General features: G+C 40.7%; 1 protein-coding gene across 6 annotated transcripts in view; it reads right to left on the bottom strand.

Annotated features, from left to right (window-relative positions):
* Positions 1-14,548, bottom strand: part of prkdc (protein kinase, DNA-activated, catalytic subunit) — a 35,169-nt gene that overhangs the window by 14,331 nt on the left and 6,290 nt on the right. For all 6 annotated transcript variants that reach the window (XM_088283283.1, XM_088283285.1, XM_088283281.1 and 3 more), the window contains exons 19-65: positions 14,412-14,498; positions 14,183-14,302; positions 13,922-14,081; positions 13,684-13,793; positions 13,375-13,462; positions 13,110-13,273; positions 12,887-13,039; positions 12,574-12,681; positions 12,249-12,475; positions 12,027-12,121; positions 11,531-11,633; positions 11,307-11,440; positions 11,005-11,235; positions 10,690-10,916; positions 10,391-10,599; positions 9,971-10,094; positions 9,742-9,885; positions 9,443-9,619; positions 9,075-9,263; positions 8,885-8,989; positions 8,354-8,521; positions 8,057-8,184; positions 7,711-7,918; positions 7,332-7,510; positions 7,051-7,219; positions 6,881-6,946; positions 6,732-6,795; positions 6,486-6,634; positions 6,272-6,409; positions 6,039-6,158; positions 5,804-5,947; positions 5,532-5,683; positions 5,140-5,271; positions 4,822-4,933; positions 4,276-4,400; positions 4,044-4,193; positions 3,614-3,787; positions 3,358-3,456; positions 2,710-2,920; positions 2,451-2,625; positions 2,117-2,317; positions 1,872-1,984; positions 1,408-1,539; positions 1,132-1,311; positions 505-713; positions 291-429; positions 18-206 (exon numbers count right to left, since the gene is read on the bottom strand). In XM_088283283.1, the coding sequence (XP_088139409.1) occupies positions 18-206; positions 291-429; positions 505-713; positions 1,132-1,311; positions 1,408-1,539; positions 1,872-1,984; positions 2,117-2,317; positions 2,451-2,625; positions 2,710-2,920; positions 3,358-3,456; positions 3,614-3,787; positions 4,044-4,193; positions 4,276-4,400; positions 4,822-4,933; positions 5,140-5,271; positions 5,532-5,683; positions 5,804-5,947; positions 6,039-6,158; positions 6,272-6,409; positions 6,486-6,634; positions 6,732-6,795; positions 6,881-6,946; positions 7,051-7,219; positions 7,332-7,510; positions 7,711-7,918; positions 8,057-8,184; positions 8,354-8,521; positions 8,885-8,989; positions 9,075-9,263; positions 9,443-9,619; positions 9,742-9,885; positions 9,971-10,094; positions 10,391-10,599; positions 10,690-10,916; positions 11,005-11,235; positions 11,307-11,440; positions 11,531-11,633; positions 12,027-12,121; positions 12,249-12,475; positions 12,574-12,681; positions 12,887-13,039; positions 13,110-13,273; positions 13,375-13,462; positions 13,684-13,793; positions 13,922-14,081; positions 14,183-14,302; positions 14,412-14,498 (6,981 nt within the window). The remainder of the gene's footprint in view (positions 1-17; positions 207-290; positions 430-504; positions 714-1,131; positions 1,312-1,407; positions 1,540-1,871; positions 1,985-2,116; positions 2,318-2,450; positions 2,626-2,709; positions 2,921-3,357; positions 3,457-3,613; positions 3,788-4,043; positions 4,194-4,275; positions 4,401-4,821; positions 4,934-5,139; positions 5,272-5,531; positions 5,684-5,803; positions 5,948-6,038; positions 6,159-6,271; positions 6,410-6,485; positions 6,635-6,731; positions 6,796-6,880; positions 6,947-7,050; positions 7,220-7,331; positions 7,511-7,710; positions 7,919-8,056; positions 8,185-8,353; positions 8,522-8,884; positions 8,990-9,074; positions 9,264-9,442; positions 9,620-9,741; positions 9,886-9,970; positions 10,095-10,390; positions 10,600-10,689; positions 10,917-11,004; positions 11,236-11,306; positions 11,441-11,530; positions 11,634-12,026; positions 12,122-12,248; positions 12,476-12,573; positions 12,682-12,886; positions 13,040-13,109; positions 13,274-13,374; positions 13,463-13,683; positions 13,794-13,921; positions 14,082-14,182; positions 14,303-14,411; positions 14,499-14,548) is intronic.

The following is a 14,548-nucleotide window of genomic DNA, read 5'->3' as shown; positions in this document are numbered from 1 at the left end:
AATGACATTTTACTTACCTGGTAGAGAGGCTCGAGCCACATATTCTCAAGGTTAGCAGGGGTATTTTCATCGATGTAAAACGTGGAGCAGTACTGAAGAGATTTCCAGTCAGTCAAATGACTGTAGGCCTCCATTGCAGCAATTTCCCAAAAGTCCTTCTCAGACTCAGTGGGCTCGCCATCACTCCAGTCTTTAGTGTTGAGAGCCTGGCAGTGTTGGAAACAAAAATAAATAAATAAAAATCAGTTCATCTGCATTGATGCATCATTTGAGCACAAGGACTCACATACCTCATTGTAAAGCTTAGCAGCTTCAGCAAAGTCTGTGCTGGCTTCAGCTTGAAGAGCAGCACTGGTGATTGGCATTGTTCCAACTTTACCTGCAAAGATGCCTCGGACAACATCGTAATCCTCCAAATCTCTGTAAAGCCTATGGGACAACGCAAAGAAAAATAGTTAGGTAAAAAGTGGCTCAAACTCAAGTCAACTAGTGAACCTTTGGCACCTTGCAAGGTGGACCCATTTTTGGGTATCCGGGGGGATTTCTTTGCGACCCCGTGACCTTTTGGTAGGAGGTTCATCATGGTTGTCGATGTGAAGCAGACCTTCTTCCAAAAGCAGCACGCCCGATGGCTGTTGGAGACTTGCGAGGCTTGTGGAGCTGATAAGCGCTGGATCGATATGCAGCAGGTCTTTATGCTGGTAGCACATGTCCTGGTGGGGTAAAATAATTTGTAAGGATATGCATTGAAAAAAGTAATAGCCACAAGGTGCTGCTGCAAAGAATACAGATCACATTGATAAGAGAGACTTCGGATGCAGGCCAATGTTGAACACAGATGTGGACATTAAACATTTTTAAGATACTATTTAATTTTATTTATTTGATTTTTTTTTGCAGCTTCCTTCGTCCCTTAAAACATCTTTACTAACAACAGAGTAGACACTTCACAAAAGCAGTTAGTATTGCCAAATTAGTAACATTGTCACTATGTTTAGAAATCTTCCAAACCACGCCAGTGAAACAAAAATCAAAGATTTTATTTTATGGACATATTGCCAAACCCAGCCTGCACAAGTTAATTTCTCTCCATGTTAATCTATAGTAAACGTGGGACAGACAAAGACATACCTGCACACATGCGATAAACGGTGGGAAGCAGAGCGTACTTTTGCCCAGGAATTTGTTCATGGTGCATCGAAGGTCCTCTTTAATTTCAACTGCTTGCTGCCGGGGTTTCTGATTTTCCATTTCTTGAAGGATGCCGGCAAACAGAGAACTGAACAGTTGTTTGGCCAGAATTGGATCTCTCTAAGAGACATGCGAAAAAATCAAAATCAGTATTTATGACACCTTGTTATTTTTTTAATATATTGTATGCTGGAAGGGAAATAGAGGTAGAGTAACCTGTGCAACTGCTTGAAGGGGGGCAATAAGGTTACTGTATGGGATTTGGATGTCTGGAAAGTCGCCCACTCTGTAGTTGCGATACAGAGTCACCTGAGCTTCCTTTCTGAGCCTTTGATCAGCTTTTTGCTCCTGCAGGTGACAAGAGAAGGAGCGAGCAAGTTGATTGAAACTTTAATACAGAAAACAACATTCAGAAATTATGTTTACGATATATTTTAATACAATTTGGCTGGGGTGGGAATGACTTAGATATGATATTGTGACAATTAAATATTTATTTGTCAATGAAAAGTAGAACAATGTGTAAGTCAATGAAACCTCATCGATTTTAATTAAAGCCTAAAAGTTGTTTTTTAATTGTTTGTTATTGTGTTTTTCTGTGCATAATATTAACCATATTATCATTATGTCATGGTTGATCAGCTGTGATTTATTTAGACATTCTGATGTGCCTTTGTTACCTTCAGTCGCTTTTGTTTTTGGACCTCTTTTTGTGCAAAAATCAGGCTTTCCTCCTGGTCCTTTAGAAATCTGCGTCTCAATTGCAGGATTTTTTGACGTTTTTCGTTTTCTGCTATTGACGAGAGACACAATAGATCACTTTTACAGCGTCGTCCTCGGGCATACAAAGTTGTCATTTGGAAGTAAGACAAAATTAGTTTTTTTAAACACTGATCCTTCAGATCTAATGACAAAGCTGGCTGACCTTTTGAATGACTGTCCACCTCGTCGGTCGATGCAGTTAGGCGCCCTTGTCCAAAGCCTTCTCCTACTGGTCGTCTTGCTGTACTTTGCCTTGCCGCTTTCTTTTCAAACACCATCAAGGAGGACAGAGACTCAGACACTGAAGACTCTGCAAATGTGTCCACACTGCTGCCAGTAAGCCAGTTATATGCTGTGTGTCGACCTGCCGACGTAATCAACAAAGGAAAATTGACTTATTACCCCAAAACTTGCCCCAGTTAGCAAGATATCACATATCAAGATATCTACATACATGTGGAGTAAAATATTGAAACATTGCCATTAATTAGGAATACCAGGTATTTGTGTTTGGGTAAACTGAAGTGAGGTCTGAGTGGCTCGAAGTTTCCCTTTCATGGCTCCTGATTGTGATTGTGCCACGCTCTCAGGGCCTTGAGAGCTTTGTGTCTCAACAAACATTGGAGTCATCACTGTATTCCTGAAGCGCCAGTTCGAATCAATCAAATAGTCCTATTGGGTGGAAGACGGAAGGAGTTCTGGGATCAGTCGAAAACAGTCCAATATGTTAACTTGAAATCAGAAAAGTAAACCAACCTGGAAGGTGCACTCCGAGAGGGGATACTCAAACATGTTTCGTTTGAAGTCGGGACTCTGACTAGTCATTTCCAACAAGAGATTGGTTGCCAGGCTTAAGAAACATCTCTCTATTTGACAGGTGTACAATGAATGAAGCACTGTCAACATTCGCTCCAAAGTTGTGGTTGGAAGACGCTTCTCCTGACTCCAGAAATTACGAACATAAAGCCTGTAATAAAGAACAGTAGACAGGAATGATTATGTCACAACAAAAATAACAGTTTGACAGATTCAATTTTTGCATCGTAATATGTTGGAGGAATGGAAAAAATATTAATATACTATACACAGGCAGATACAGTGTTAAGAAAAAAAAAACAGATAACCCAACCCCTTATAATATATAGAATAAAAAGTGAGAAAAAAAATGCATTATAAAACAATTTCAAGGTGTTCGTTACGGCCGCTTAGTTGGATAAAATTATGACAGCAGCATATTGTGGGATATATTTGTTACATTATACATATTCACTTGCAGACAATTTAGACATTTTAAGTCATTCCTTGGCAGGTATACTTTGTTTTGATTTGTAGACCACAATCAATCCACTTTGGGAAAGGTCTGCCCTCAACTGAGTGTCTTTTGAGTAAGTAGTTATCACTTACTGAAGGCCTTGGTTCTCTTCAGACAATCCTTGAAGTAGTGTCTCTTTAGCTGTGTTCAAAACTTCCAGTGAGGTGCTGTCTGTCATGCTCTCTTCATCACTAGAGGACGACAATGTAGAAGTCAAGTGGTCAGAATATTTTTTTTATTGTGGCTGATGAAACTGTGAGCTCTTGAGTCAAATACGCATCCAAATAAAATTAATGTCAAGAATTAATTAAAAAAAAACTGCTCCTGGGTAGATGCAGTATTGCATACCTATAATTGTCCTGGATCCACATGAGGATGTCATACATTCTCTCTCGACACACTGGTGAAGGGTGGGAGACAAATGATGTCACAACTACAAGGAACTCCTGAAGCTGAGGTGGAGTGAGGCGAGGAAGAATTTTGTGGATGATTTCAAGACACACTCTCTGCTGTGCTTCATCCCTTAATGCATGAACAATAGAGGGAAAAAGAAAAAAAGGGAAAAAATACTGTATATCAGAACCTGAATATGAATCATCCAAGTACACTAGTAGCGTACTTACAAAAAGATTAGGACATTATGTGTTTGGGTGAGATTTCAGAATGAACCTAAAATGCACTATAACCTTTCCAGGTAAACCTTTGCTAAACCTTAAATGCACATCCCCAACTGTTGAATGTTTCAGTAGTATTTGTGCAACGTGCTGTTGACACTTACCTGTGGCCCATCATTTGAATGAATCCTGTGGTTTTAAGCTGCAAAAAAATGTCTGGGATGACTTCAGCTCGACTCAACACACACTCCAAACAGTTCACTTTTAATAGGCCGTGCAACTTTGGCAGCTGGTAGAACACAGGATTGACAAACCTGAAAAAGCCAAAGGGAAAACCGTGCAGCCCACCGTACTATGCAAATAATTTTGCCAACGTGCACGGGAAGCAATGCTCACCCATCCATAAAAGGAGGAAAGTGCTTTGACACTTTGTTGACACAAATAATGAATTTGTCATTCATCTCTTTTTTCTTCAGGTTTGTTATCTGACTTGCAGCAAGATTGAGAAGTTCTTGGTGATGCTGAGGGAATAATATGGAAGGGTTACATCTGAATCTATTTATAATGTAAATTAAGCCTGTCATGTAGCATTAATTTAACATATTCAAATTGTGACCGTAAAGCACATGTGTCAAAACCAAGGCCCGGGGGCCAGATGTGGCCCGCGACCTCGCGAAGGGAAAATCATGTACTTCAACTTGCTGCTTCTAGCACATTTTCTTCACTTTTAGCAACATTGAAATATGAGATAATGCCATTTATTACTGGCTTCTGATTTTAAAACTAGCTTTGTATCAATGTGTTGTGCGTAAGTGATAATGTAAGGTGATTTATATAAGTTCACAGTCATAACGGCCCTCTGAGGGAAACCAGAACCACAATGTGGCCCGTTCACAAAAATGACTTTGACACCTCTGCCGTAAAGTGAGGAAAATCTCATACGTTTTCCTTGTCAGTCATGTTCTTCAGGATGAGCCCAATAATCTCAGCAGCAGCTGAATAGACATCTTTATACCTTACAAAGGTAATGTTGTTCGTGAGGGACTTGATGTACCTGTAATGACATGCGGTATGATTAAAGATCATCAATACAAGGGGTCCTTGTTTTATGGTGTTTTGAACAGCACACAATCAACTAGTTGAAAAAATATCTATTCACGACTACTTACTTAGCAAACAGTATTAGCATTATTACTACTAATGCATCATTAACGGGATGCACAAAGACACAGTTGCCATTTTCATTGCACACAGGTTTACCTATCATACTGAATTCCACAGGAGGCATCGTAAGCAGGGAGGTTGTTGGCCAGGACGATTCCAAGCAACTGAAGTCCAACAGAGTTGTCTTTACTTTCAGGGTCCGTGCCACAGAAGCGCTCGTATATCAGACTAAAAACAGACATTAAGTGAAAATACCATACAAAAAAAAAAAGTACATTATTATTAAGGAAGTTTATTGCAAGAGGTGACAGCCAAACAAAAATCCTATAGATAGAGAGGTAGTTGATGTCAAAGCTCGCATAAGCATTTCATTGTCAATTTACAGAATTATCTGACTGCAATTATAAATTCAATTTGGGTTTGCAGGCATGTAGCAACAGGAATAAAAACTACAACTGTGCATATTTTAAAATTTTAAGACTACCGACCTGTGAGGCACATAAAGGCAGTCTTTCCAGCACTCCACCAATGTCCGAATAATCTCCAGATTATGGCGAAACACAGACCTTCTTGGGTGAAAGCTATGCTTCATTAGAAACTCTAGCAGCCGATTGGCTAGCACTTCATCCTTGACGTTACCCTGTGATAAGAAAACCTTGTTAAGAATGTCAAAACTTTTACGGGCCATATTCACAATTCACCTGAACCACTTTGTGCTTGTTTCTACAATAGTAGTAGTGCAAATATGAGACTATACAACCTTGGGTCTTGCTAAGCTTGTCCAAGACAACACTGTGACCACAATATCCACAACCATAAAATGGATACCCTCTCCTCCATTGCTTCCAGATACAACAAGCTGTAGGAGGGGCCCCAGCCAGTGTTTGGCATACGGTCGGAAGACCTGCAGATAATGGGAGAATAATATATAATACCAGAGGGAAGCGTTACATATGCGTGAAAGCTTGAATATAGTCACATAAATTGATATTCACCTCCTCTGTGTTGATGATTAGCTTTGAAATAAAGAGTCTGATATTCAGCGGTGTGGCTGGATTCATTAGTTTTCCATGCAGATATTTCATCCATGGAGGAAGGTCACTGGGCACATTTCCCTATTTCATTGACAATGGGAGAGCCTTTATCAATTATAATAAATGTATAAAATATATTATGACATTGACAGTGTCGCATTTTTTTTTTCAATTAACATGGGTGTCTTCTTGACCTGTTCAATTTTAGGAGTGATGTTGTTCCTTTGCATATGACCAATGAGAGCTGTCATGGTCGTCATACATTCATGCTGATTTAGCTCATCCATTTCCAGGTCCACAGTTGCAGCCGGGGAATAAGGTGCCTCTTCTACCTGATAAATGTATATCCAGACGCACAAATAAGATCACGTGATGGATATTGAAGCTTTAGGTCAAAACACAACTCACGGTCTTTGCAATAGGGCGTTGTTCCCCTTCAGGTTTTTGGGAGCTGTAGGAAAAGCTTTGCACGCCGGTGGAGAAATCAAACTGACTCATCTCCTCACTCAGACTGCTGTCAGCCATGTAGGACTGCGAGGACAAATACACTGGTGCCTCTTTAGACACCAGACAAATGTATTTTGAGGACAATTCTCAACTATTATTGTTTTAACCATAAGTCACAGCAAAATAAACAAAGTTCAAGTTAAATACCTCCATTCTCCTCGCTCACTTCTTTTCGAATCATGGTATATTTTTTCTTTCTCTCGAGCGGCACCTGCATTGATAAGGATAGAAATGATGAAAGGTTGCCTGGTATTATTTTTCTAAACCAAAAAAATTAAATAAATCTCCTGACATACCTCAATGACAACTGGAAAACTGTAGGTCCTCTCAATGTCAATTATGTTTTCCAAAATTAACTGGTTCTGAGCAAATTCACAAACATAAATGAATAAATAAAACAACATCTTAACGTATTTGTGACATTTGAATAAAAATGACCGTTGGGATGGATCCAGTTAAGTCGCACCTTTTCTGGTTTGTCACTGAAGAGGAAGCCATAATAAAATTTGGGCTCATTGAAGCTACAGCTGATGGCAGCAATGGCGCAGTTGTACGCAGCACAGTGGTACTGTCTCCTCAGCTCCAGGAGCTGAGTCTCCCCCGCCATATTCTCGGTGAACGTTTCAAAACATAACCTGCAAAAAACAATTGCAAAGATTCCTCTTCATCAATTACTCATGGGGAACAGGTACAAAAACGCAACAGTATTTTCACGGGGCATCTGTAACGGTCAAGGGGACATCCTACTTCAGCAATTTCTTTGATAGCTCGTTCCCTTCAGTTTTGTCTGTACCACAGTAAGTCGAATTGATGCGTGATTCCTTAGAATAAACCTCCTCTTTGGGAAGCCGGGAATACAGGAGCTCCATCAGCTTGAAGCAGCCATTCTTCTTCAACAACTGCATCTCAAATGCGTATTCATTTGCCTATAAAAGACAGATTCACCAGTGTGTTCCTCAGAAGTCAGGAAACCTAGACTTAGTCTGTCAACAGATTAACTTAAATGAACTGCATAAAAATACAATGAGGGATCAAAAGGGAATGAATTTCTAGATACTTTATCAATATATTCACCTGCAGATAAAAACACCAGCATGATGGAAGAGGAAAAATGCCCAAATCAAACCTTAGTGAAGCGACTGAGAAGCAAAGCCATTATGTCGGTAACATTTGCCACAAAGAAGTCACTGAGCGTCTTGGTACTACAGTGAGAAGCGAGAGGCAACAGAACTCTTTCCACCATGGCCTGAAGCACACTGCTCCTTGGAACATCACCCTGCTGGAATACTCCATATATCGTACACAGCAGCTGTAACTGCCGTTCACTGCTCGGTCTGATCACACATAGAAGAGATTATTTAAAAAAAAAAAAAAGTTAATTTGTTATGATACCTACAGTGTAAATGTATGCTCACACATAATGCAGTCATACAATTGTTATAACATTCATAAAATTAATCAACTTTACTGACCGTTGAGCTATTCTTTGGAAGCATGTTTGAAATTGCTCCTCCATGATGTGCTTTCTGTCTCGACACAGAATTTCAGCCAGCAGTTTGAGCAGAAGTGGGCTCTGAGAAAGCTCAAGAGCATCCAGCAACTATACCAGAAATGATCTTTGTTTTAAAAAAAGTTTCCAATGCCATAGTTAACATTGTGTTAACCTGCCTTGAAGCTGAATTTCAAGGCAAACACATTACACACTACATATTGTGTAAATAAAAAAATGGGGGGAAAAACCTGTCTTTAGAAAAAAAACAAAAAATTACCTTTCTAATACAGTCCATGTAGTTGTTGCGGTGAAGCGACCCCTTTGCAAATTCATCAGACTGCATAGGAAAGTGGGAGGCCACCAGGCACTCAAGTGCTTTCTGCAACTCAGCCAGTGGTTCCTCCGGGACAATTGTAAAAAAGGGCAACACCAGAAGGGCTTGACTCTAAACAAATGTACAAACACAAAGGCAAACTGAAATAAACTGAAATAAAGGAAAAGGGACCAGTTTCCTATAAATACAACAGCTCGGTATGAGTGAATCATCAAAAGTGATAAATGGTAGGTATACAATCAATCAGTGGTATTAAGAGTGTTCAGATCTGGGTTGAAAACTAATTGTCATTTCTAAGTGACATTGACAGTTAATTGAGAACAAACAACTCCTTTATAAAAATAGCCGTTTCCTTTCAACAATGAGGTACATATACACCCAGACGTGAAAACGCAAGAACGATCAAGTTTTACCACTGCAAATAATTCCAAATGAAAGTGTATTAAATGGCTTTAATGTGCCATCTATTTTTACCTTGAGATTCAGCGGAAGGCACATGTCGACCAGGAGCATGGTAAAAGTAGAAAACACTGGCTTAAACCCCTCATGGGTGACATTGGAGCACACAGATGAGTCAATCTGATGAAAGGGAAAATATGATGAGTAATTATTACACGTAGTGATTATCCAGTTTCCAAACCAAAACAAAATTGCATCAGAATACCTGTAAGAGTTTGGAGAGTAACAGAAGAGTGGCAGTTTTGCTCTCGGCATTTGACGCGTGTCCCCCCCACCATGACTGCAGACTATTCCATCCTCGCAGCACCTCCTCCACCAGCTGTTTTCCCTGAGTTTTCCGAGAAGAACGCTCTCGAAAACTGTGGTCCAGCATGCCATTCAGCAACACACTAACCTGAGATTAAAGCAGAGACTCTTTATAGTTTAACAGATTGGTTCACATTTAGAGATGCATAGGATGACTGTGTGTGGTACTGACAGATGTTTCAAGGAACGGCCAATGAACAACTGTACAGCGGTGTATAGTGAGTCGTTACATGATTCAAGAGGAGAAAGAAGAGAAAAACTATTTACCATGCCGGGGTTGAGAGAGGCGGCCATCATGAGACCAGGTACTGTCGTATTCATGTTTCGAAGCAGCTCCGTGTTGATGCCTGTCGGGAAGAGGTTGTAGAAGTACTCGGCATGGGAGAAGCTCAAGAAGCTCTGGCAGTGACTTCCAGTCAGCAGTATGTCCAGTAGCTGCTCACCCTGAAAGTAAACATATACGAGCAGCAGGTGGACAAACAGTCAGCACTCATCCATGCCAACTATGATACTTTAAATTAATTTTATTGGTAATGAAACTTTGTCTTAAAGAACACCGCGCTAACCATTTGAGAGAGCGAAAAGGAAAGCTGAAGCAGGCCCTCAGCTAGCTTCTTAGTGTTTATGTCCAAGGACGGAAGTGACTTCCTGTCACCAGGTGCCGTACCGTTATATACCGTCAGGAGAAGTGATTTGGCAGGATCTGCATCCTTCATCACAAACAACAACAACAGAACAAAAACATGGTCATGAGGTCATCAGTCTTTGTGTATGAAAGCAAGTCAGGGCAAGTACCTGGCTCTTCAGAATGGAGCAAAGGAAGCCAGCTTTGTGGAGCTGCTTACATGAAGACAAAACCATTTCCAACTGGCCATGGTGTCCGGAGTGAAAGAAGTCTACAGCACATAGTGCCTCAACACTGAGGAGCAAAATGAGAAAAAAAAAAAAGAAAAACGTTTCAAATAGACCAAGCAGCACTTACAACAGAAATTACCTTTAGCCAATTACATTTATTAAATATCCACTTGGAATTCTGTTAGTTGAGTTAAACAACAAAGCACTACTCTGTCAGCTCTGATATAAACCACAGCACTTAACATTTTTTAAACTAAATAATTTTGCCTCTTCAATAGGGTACTGGCATCTCCAGTGAAGGAAATGACATCTCTTCAATAGCCCTGCAATTGAGTGGCAAAGACAAAAACATCAAATTACCTTGCATGTGAAATTCTTTTCTTCAAGCAACATTCCACACGAGCGCAGTATGGTGAGGCCAGCAGGGCTTTGAGTAGAGGAATACATACTTCAGGTAGGTTCTTAATTATATCGACATCTGCCATGTTGAAACCCACAGAGGATGGCTCACACACCACCATAGCAGTCAGCTCGAAAAATATGGAGCTGAAAATATCTTGTTCCAGAAGCTGTAAACAGTGAGCGAAGGTACATTACGCAAGGACAAACAAGTAGGGATGGTGACAAAAAGGGCTTTCATGCCTAGAAATCAGTCACACCTTGCAAAAGTCCTGGCCTCCTTTGACAAGGATCATTGTAGCAAACTCCAGCAGGCGAACAATAATTGTACATTTGCTGAAGTTGTACTGCTCCGCCTCTATTGGACTGAAGTGTGAATTCTTCTGGCCATGATGGAAGCAGCTCTCTGCTGCAGCTAGCTCTTGTGTTGCAAGCTCAGTCAAAAAGAAACGTACAGCTTGCAGAAAACTCGATTCTTCCTTGGAATCTTGGGAAGGAGAGAACACTCCTCAATATCAGCACAGCAGCAAGTAAACACCAAGGATTACTGAGTTGTGGTGACAAATACAACTTACTAAGCATGTGATTAGGCCTAATTATATGCAGACTGATGAAGGTGTTGTAGCAGTCGAGGGCAGCCAGCAGAAGGTCCATCCACTGCAGTGTGGCTTTTACACTAAAAGGCCCCATCACGTTCCTGAGAGTAGGTTGGGAGAGCAGACCTCCACCTTCAAACTTTGCAACCAGGAAACCAATGCCACGATCCTTTAGCACACCTTCCAGCCATTGTGGTGGTGAATTATTTCCTAAATTCACATCAAAAACATAAACCGACAGAGTAGAATATTATTTAATACTTTATTGTGCCATTACTCACCTGGGAGGAGAGGCACAAATTGATAGAAGAGCTCCAGGCATTTGTGCCGACATTCAGTCTGGGGTCTTCCACATTGTTCCAGAAGCCATAAAACCATGTCGGACAGGCAGAGCTTTTCATCAGTCGGGAAGCCTCTAATAGAAGACAAAGTGGGAAAATTAAACAATTGAACCACATTTGTCATGTGCCACGTTTGTAGTGTGCTTTTTTTGTTGACTACCAACCTTGGGATGCGTCTCTTAGCACTGTGCTGATTAAGAGCAGGGGCCTTGTAGTTGATAATCCGTTTCAGATGATCAATGGCACTGCTACATTGCTGCAGTGTACCTGAGGATGTAAGACAACAATGATTAAGGAGATACCTGTGATGACACTTCCTGGCCACAGTTTTTTGTGTATCAACCAAAGTTTGTCATGATCAAGATAAATTGTGATCACTCATGCAGTTGTGCAGATGTATGTGCTCTGACTGGTCATAAATAGGCTGGGGACTTGAAACTTCTCAGTATATTGTATGTACAAAAATTTCAAGCAAATTCAATTCCGTCAATTCCGTCAGTCTCACCAGCGTCAAGGGATATAGCCGATATGGACTATTAAATCTACATTTTCTGCATGAATCTGCAATATTATATCCATAATTAAAAGATGAAGAAACGTTGGCATGCTCCTTTGATTCCATTTTTTGGTAGGGAGGTTGTTAAGTTGAAGGAGCGTTACCCATTGATCGCTCATCTGTGTGTGCAAGAGCCAGGCTTTCAACAAAAATAACAAGTACTTCAAAGATGAACTGCTCCACCAAGGAATTTTCCTCCCTGGAAGAGAAAAAAATTGTGCAAAAACACAACACGTTGTCATTGTAGTCCGAACCCATCAAAACATAATCATCTCCCGACCTATCTTGAAATTAAAAAAAAGAAGAAAAAAAAAAAACACTCGCACCTGAACTGCCTGTAGATACTATTGAAAGCTAAAGCCGCACCCAGCCTTTTGAAGCCATTGGGGTGGAGAGCCAAGCTATAGATCCGCTTAAACAGCGACTTCATGTTTGTGGGGCTCTTCTCTTGCTGCTTGGGGCTGGTTTGCTTGATTGACCATTTGACAAACTCTTGGATGCAGCGGCCACTAAAGTCTCTGAGTGTGCTGTCTTTGGGGTCAACAACACCATCCTAAAAAACAACAAAAAATACCATGTATCTTATAATACATCAGAATTGCATGTATGTTGGTTGCACGTTTAAGCACTTGACTGAAAGTTGTCACTTACCAGAATGGCTTCAAGAACAGCTACTGTATCTTGGCTCTCAAATTTCTTGTTGTTAGTAAACCAGTGGATCAGTTGCATAACCAATGGTTCAAAGAGCTGCCTGGTCACCTGGCAAAAACATTAATTTCGATACATTATTTCATCATACATCACCACAAGCATCCCCGCTGTTTAACACTTTAAAATCTGAACTCAAAAGACTCGAGCCTGCACTTTGTTTTTGCATCAAGTGGTCTTAAATTTGAGTCCATGGCTGCGTTAGACGACTCCCGTTTTGCAGCTCCTTCCTATTATTATATTTAGCGATACGTACCTGATCAACATCACAGGCCAGACGTAGCAGCACCGGAAAAAGTCTTTTGTGCAGCTTGTACATTGGTGGTAAACGGTTCTCTCCTTCCACCATCTGAGCACTCTTCCCAACCATGTAGAGGACCAAGCTGTGGAGAAGCTCACAAGCTGCAACCTGCATCAGAGAACCGGGTCATTAACTGCTTGTATTAATTGAGAGCCAAATATGATAGTGAAGGACACACTTTGGTTTGTCTGTCACTTGTGGACAGAGCAAGTTCACTGATCCGAGGCAAGAAAGGGTCAAGATAGATGACTGGCTTCATATCACTGAATGGCACAGCAAAGCTGAGCCTCTTCTCAGTATCCCAGGCGACAAACCTCTTCATCATTTCTTCTGATGAGACCACTAAGTGACAGAAGAGTGGCCCATGATCAATAGCAAAGTAAACATTACACAGTGCCAGAAAAAAACTGAAGAAATAGTTGATTGGCTGTCTGAATCCATACCAGTTAAGAGGTTTCTGTTGAGCTTCCCACCCAAGTGGCCGAGTAACTTCACCACCCTCAGCCTCACCATGGTTAGAGGTGCATCCTCCTGCGTTCACATATAAAATGAGATAATTGTTTACCATAAATCGACACATGTAATCAAAGTAAAATGTAGGTATACATAATGTGTCACGTGTAATAAAATAGGCAATAGAGTAAATCTTTTCCCCAATTTCAGTGACTATTTAAACTTGCTAAATAGAAAAAAAAAAACCCTGAACGAGTAGGTATACTGTATAATGTGTATGTAGCTGTTTATTATATTACCATGGCAAGCTGTTTGGACTTCTTCAAAAGTCGTGTCATCACTCGGCTGTATCCAATGTCAGTTCTTGAGGACAAAGAAGACATCACCTCCCATACGCTATCCTCTTTGTCTATGAAACAAAGCAATGTTTGAAACAAAGCAATGTTTAATGTATCTCCATTAACAACAATTCAATGTTTTCTTGTTTTTTTCAATAAGTGGGTATTGGGAGAGTTTGCTGACAAATCAAAGGCTCACTGTCATTGCCGTTGGTTTTGAGGTACCCGTCCAGGAGAGGAAGGACGAGCTCGTAGCAAGGCTGCATGGTCTCCAGAGGGATGTGACTGGACCAGCCCTCTAAAGCATCTAGGGCTGCATTTGCCAAAGGGGCGTGACTAAGACCCAACTTTAGAGCCGCCTGCATGATTAAAAAGTGAACGAAAGGATGTTGTCTCCAAATGTTTTCTGCAGACATCCTTCATTTTTTTAGACTAAATAGCAAGGAAATATGGCACACACCTCCAGAGCAGGACAGAACACCTTGATGTCCCAGGCAACAATATTGTGGTGCAGCGAGAGGACAAAGGTCAAGCAGGATGCCAGCAGCTCGTCTTTGTATTGCTTCATTCTCACACAGACCTAAACAGACATCACATTTCACTCACAAATTCCTGGGAAAAACTTGGTTATTAGAAAAACAACCAAGATTAAATATTCATTAATTCAGTCATATTATTGAAATATATACCTCTTTTCCAAACTTTGAGAAGAGGGCAAAACAAGCACTTCTCACTGTGTCACTCTGAGTTGAAGCTGAGCTTCTAAGGCCAACTCCCTGGGAAAGAAAATTTGTTTATACCATTGATGAGCCCTCCCCGACGATAG

The sequence above is a fragment of the Idiotropiscis lumnitzeri genome, chromosome 19 (genome assembly GCF_059441095.1).
Source record: "Idiotropiscis lumnitzeri isolate Australia: NSW breed Sydney's pygmy pipehorse chromosome 19, RoL_Ilum_1.0, whole genome shotgun sequence".
NCBI classification, from domain to species: domain Eukaryota; kingdom Metazoa; phylum Chordata; class Actinopteri; order Syngnathiformes; family Syngnathidae; genus Idiotropiscis; species Idiotropiscis lumnitzeri.
Note: the sequence above shows the minus strand (reverse complement) of the source record. Positions and strands in the feature narration are given on the sequence as shown.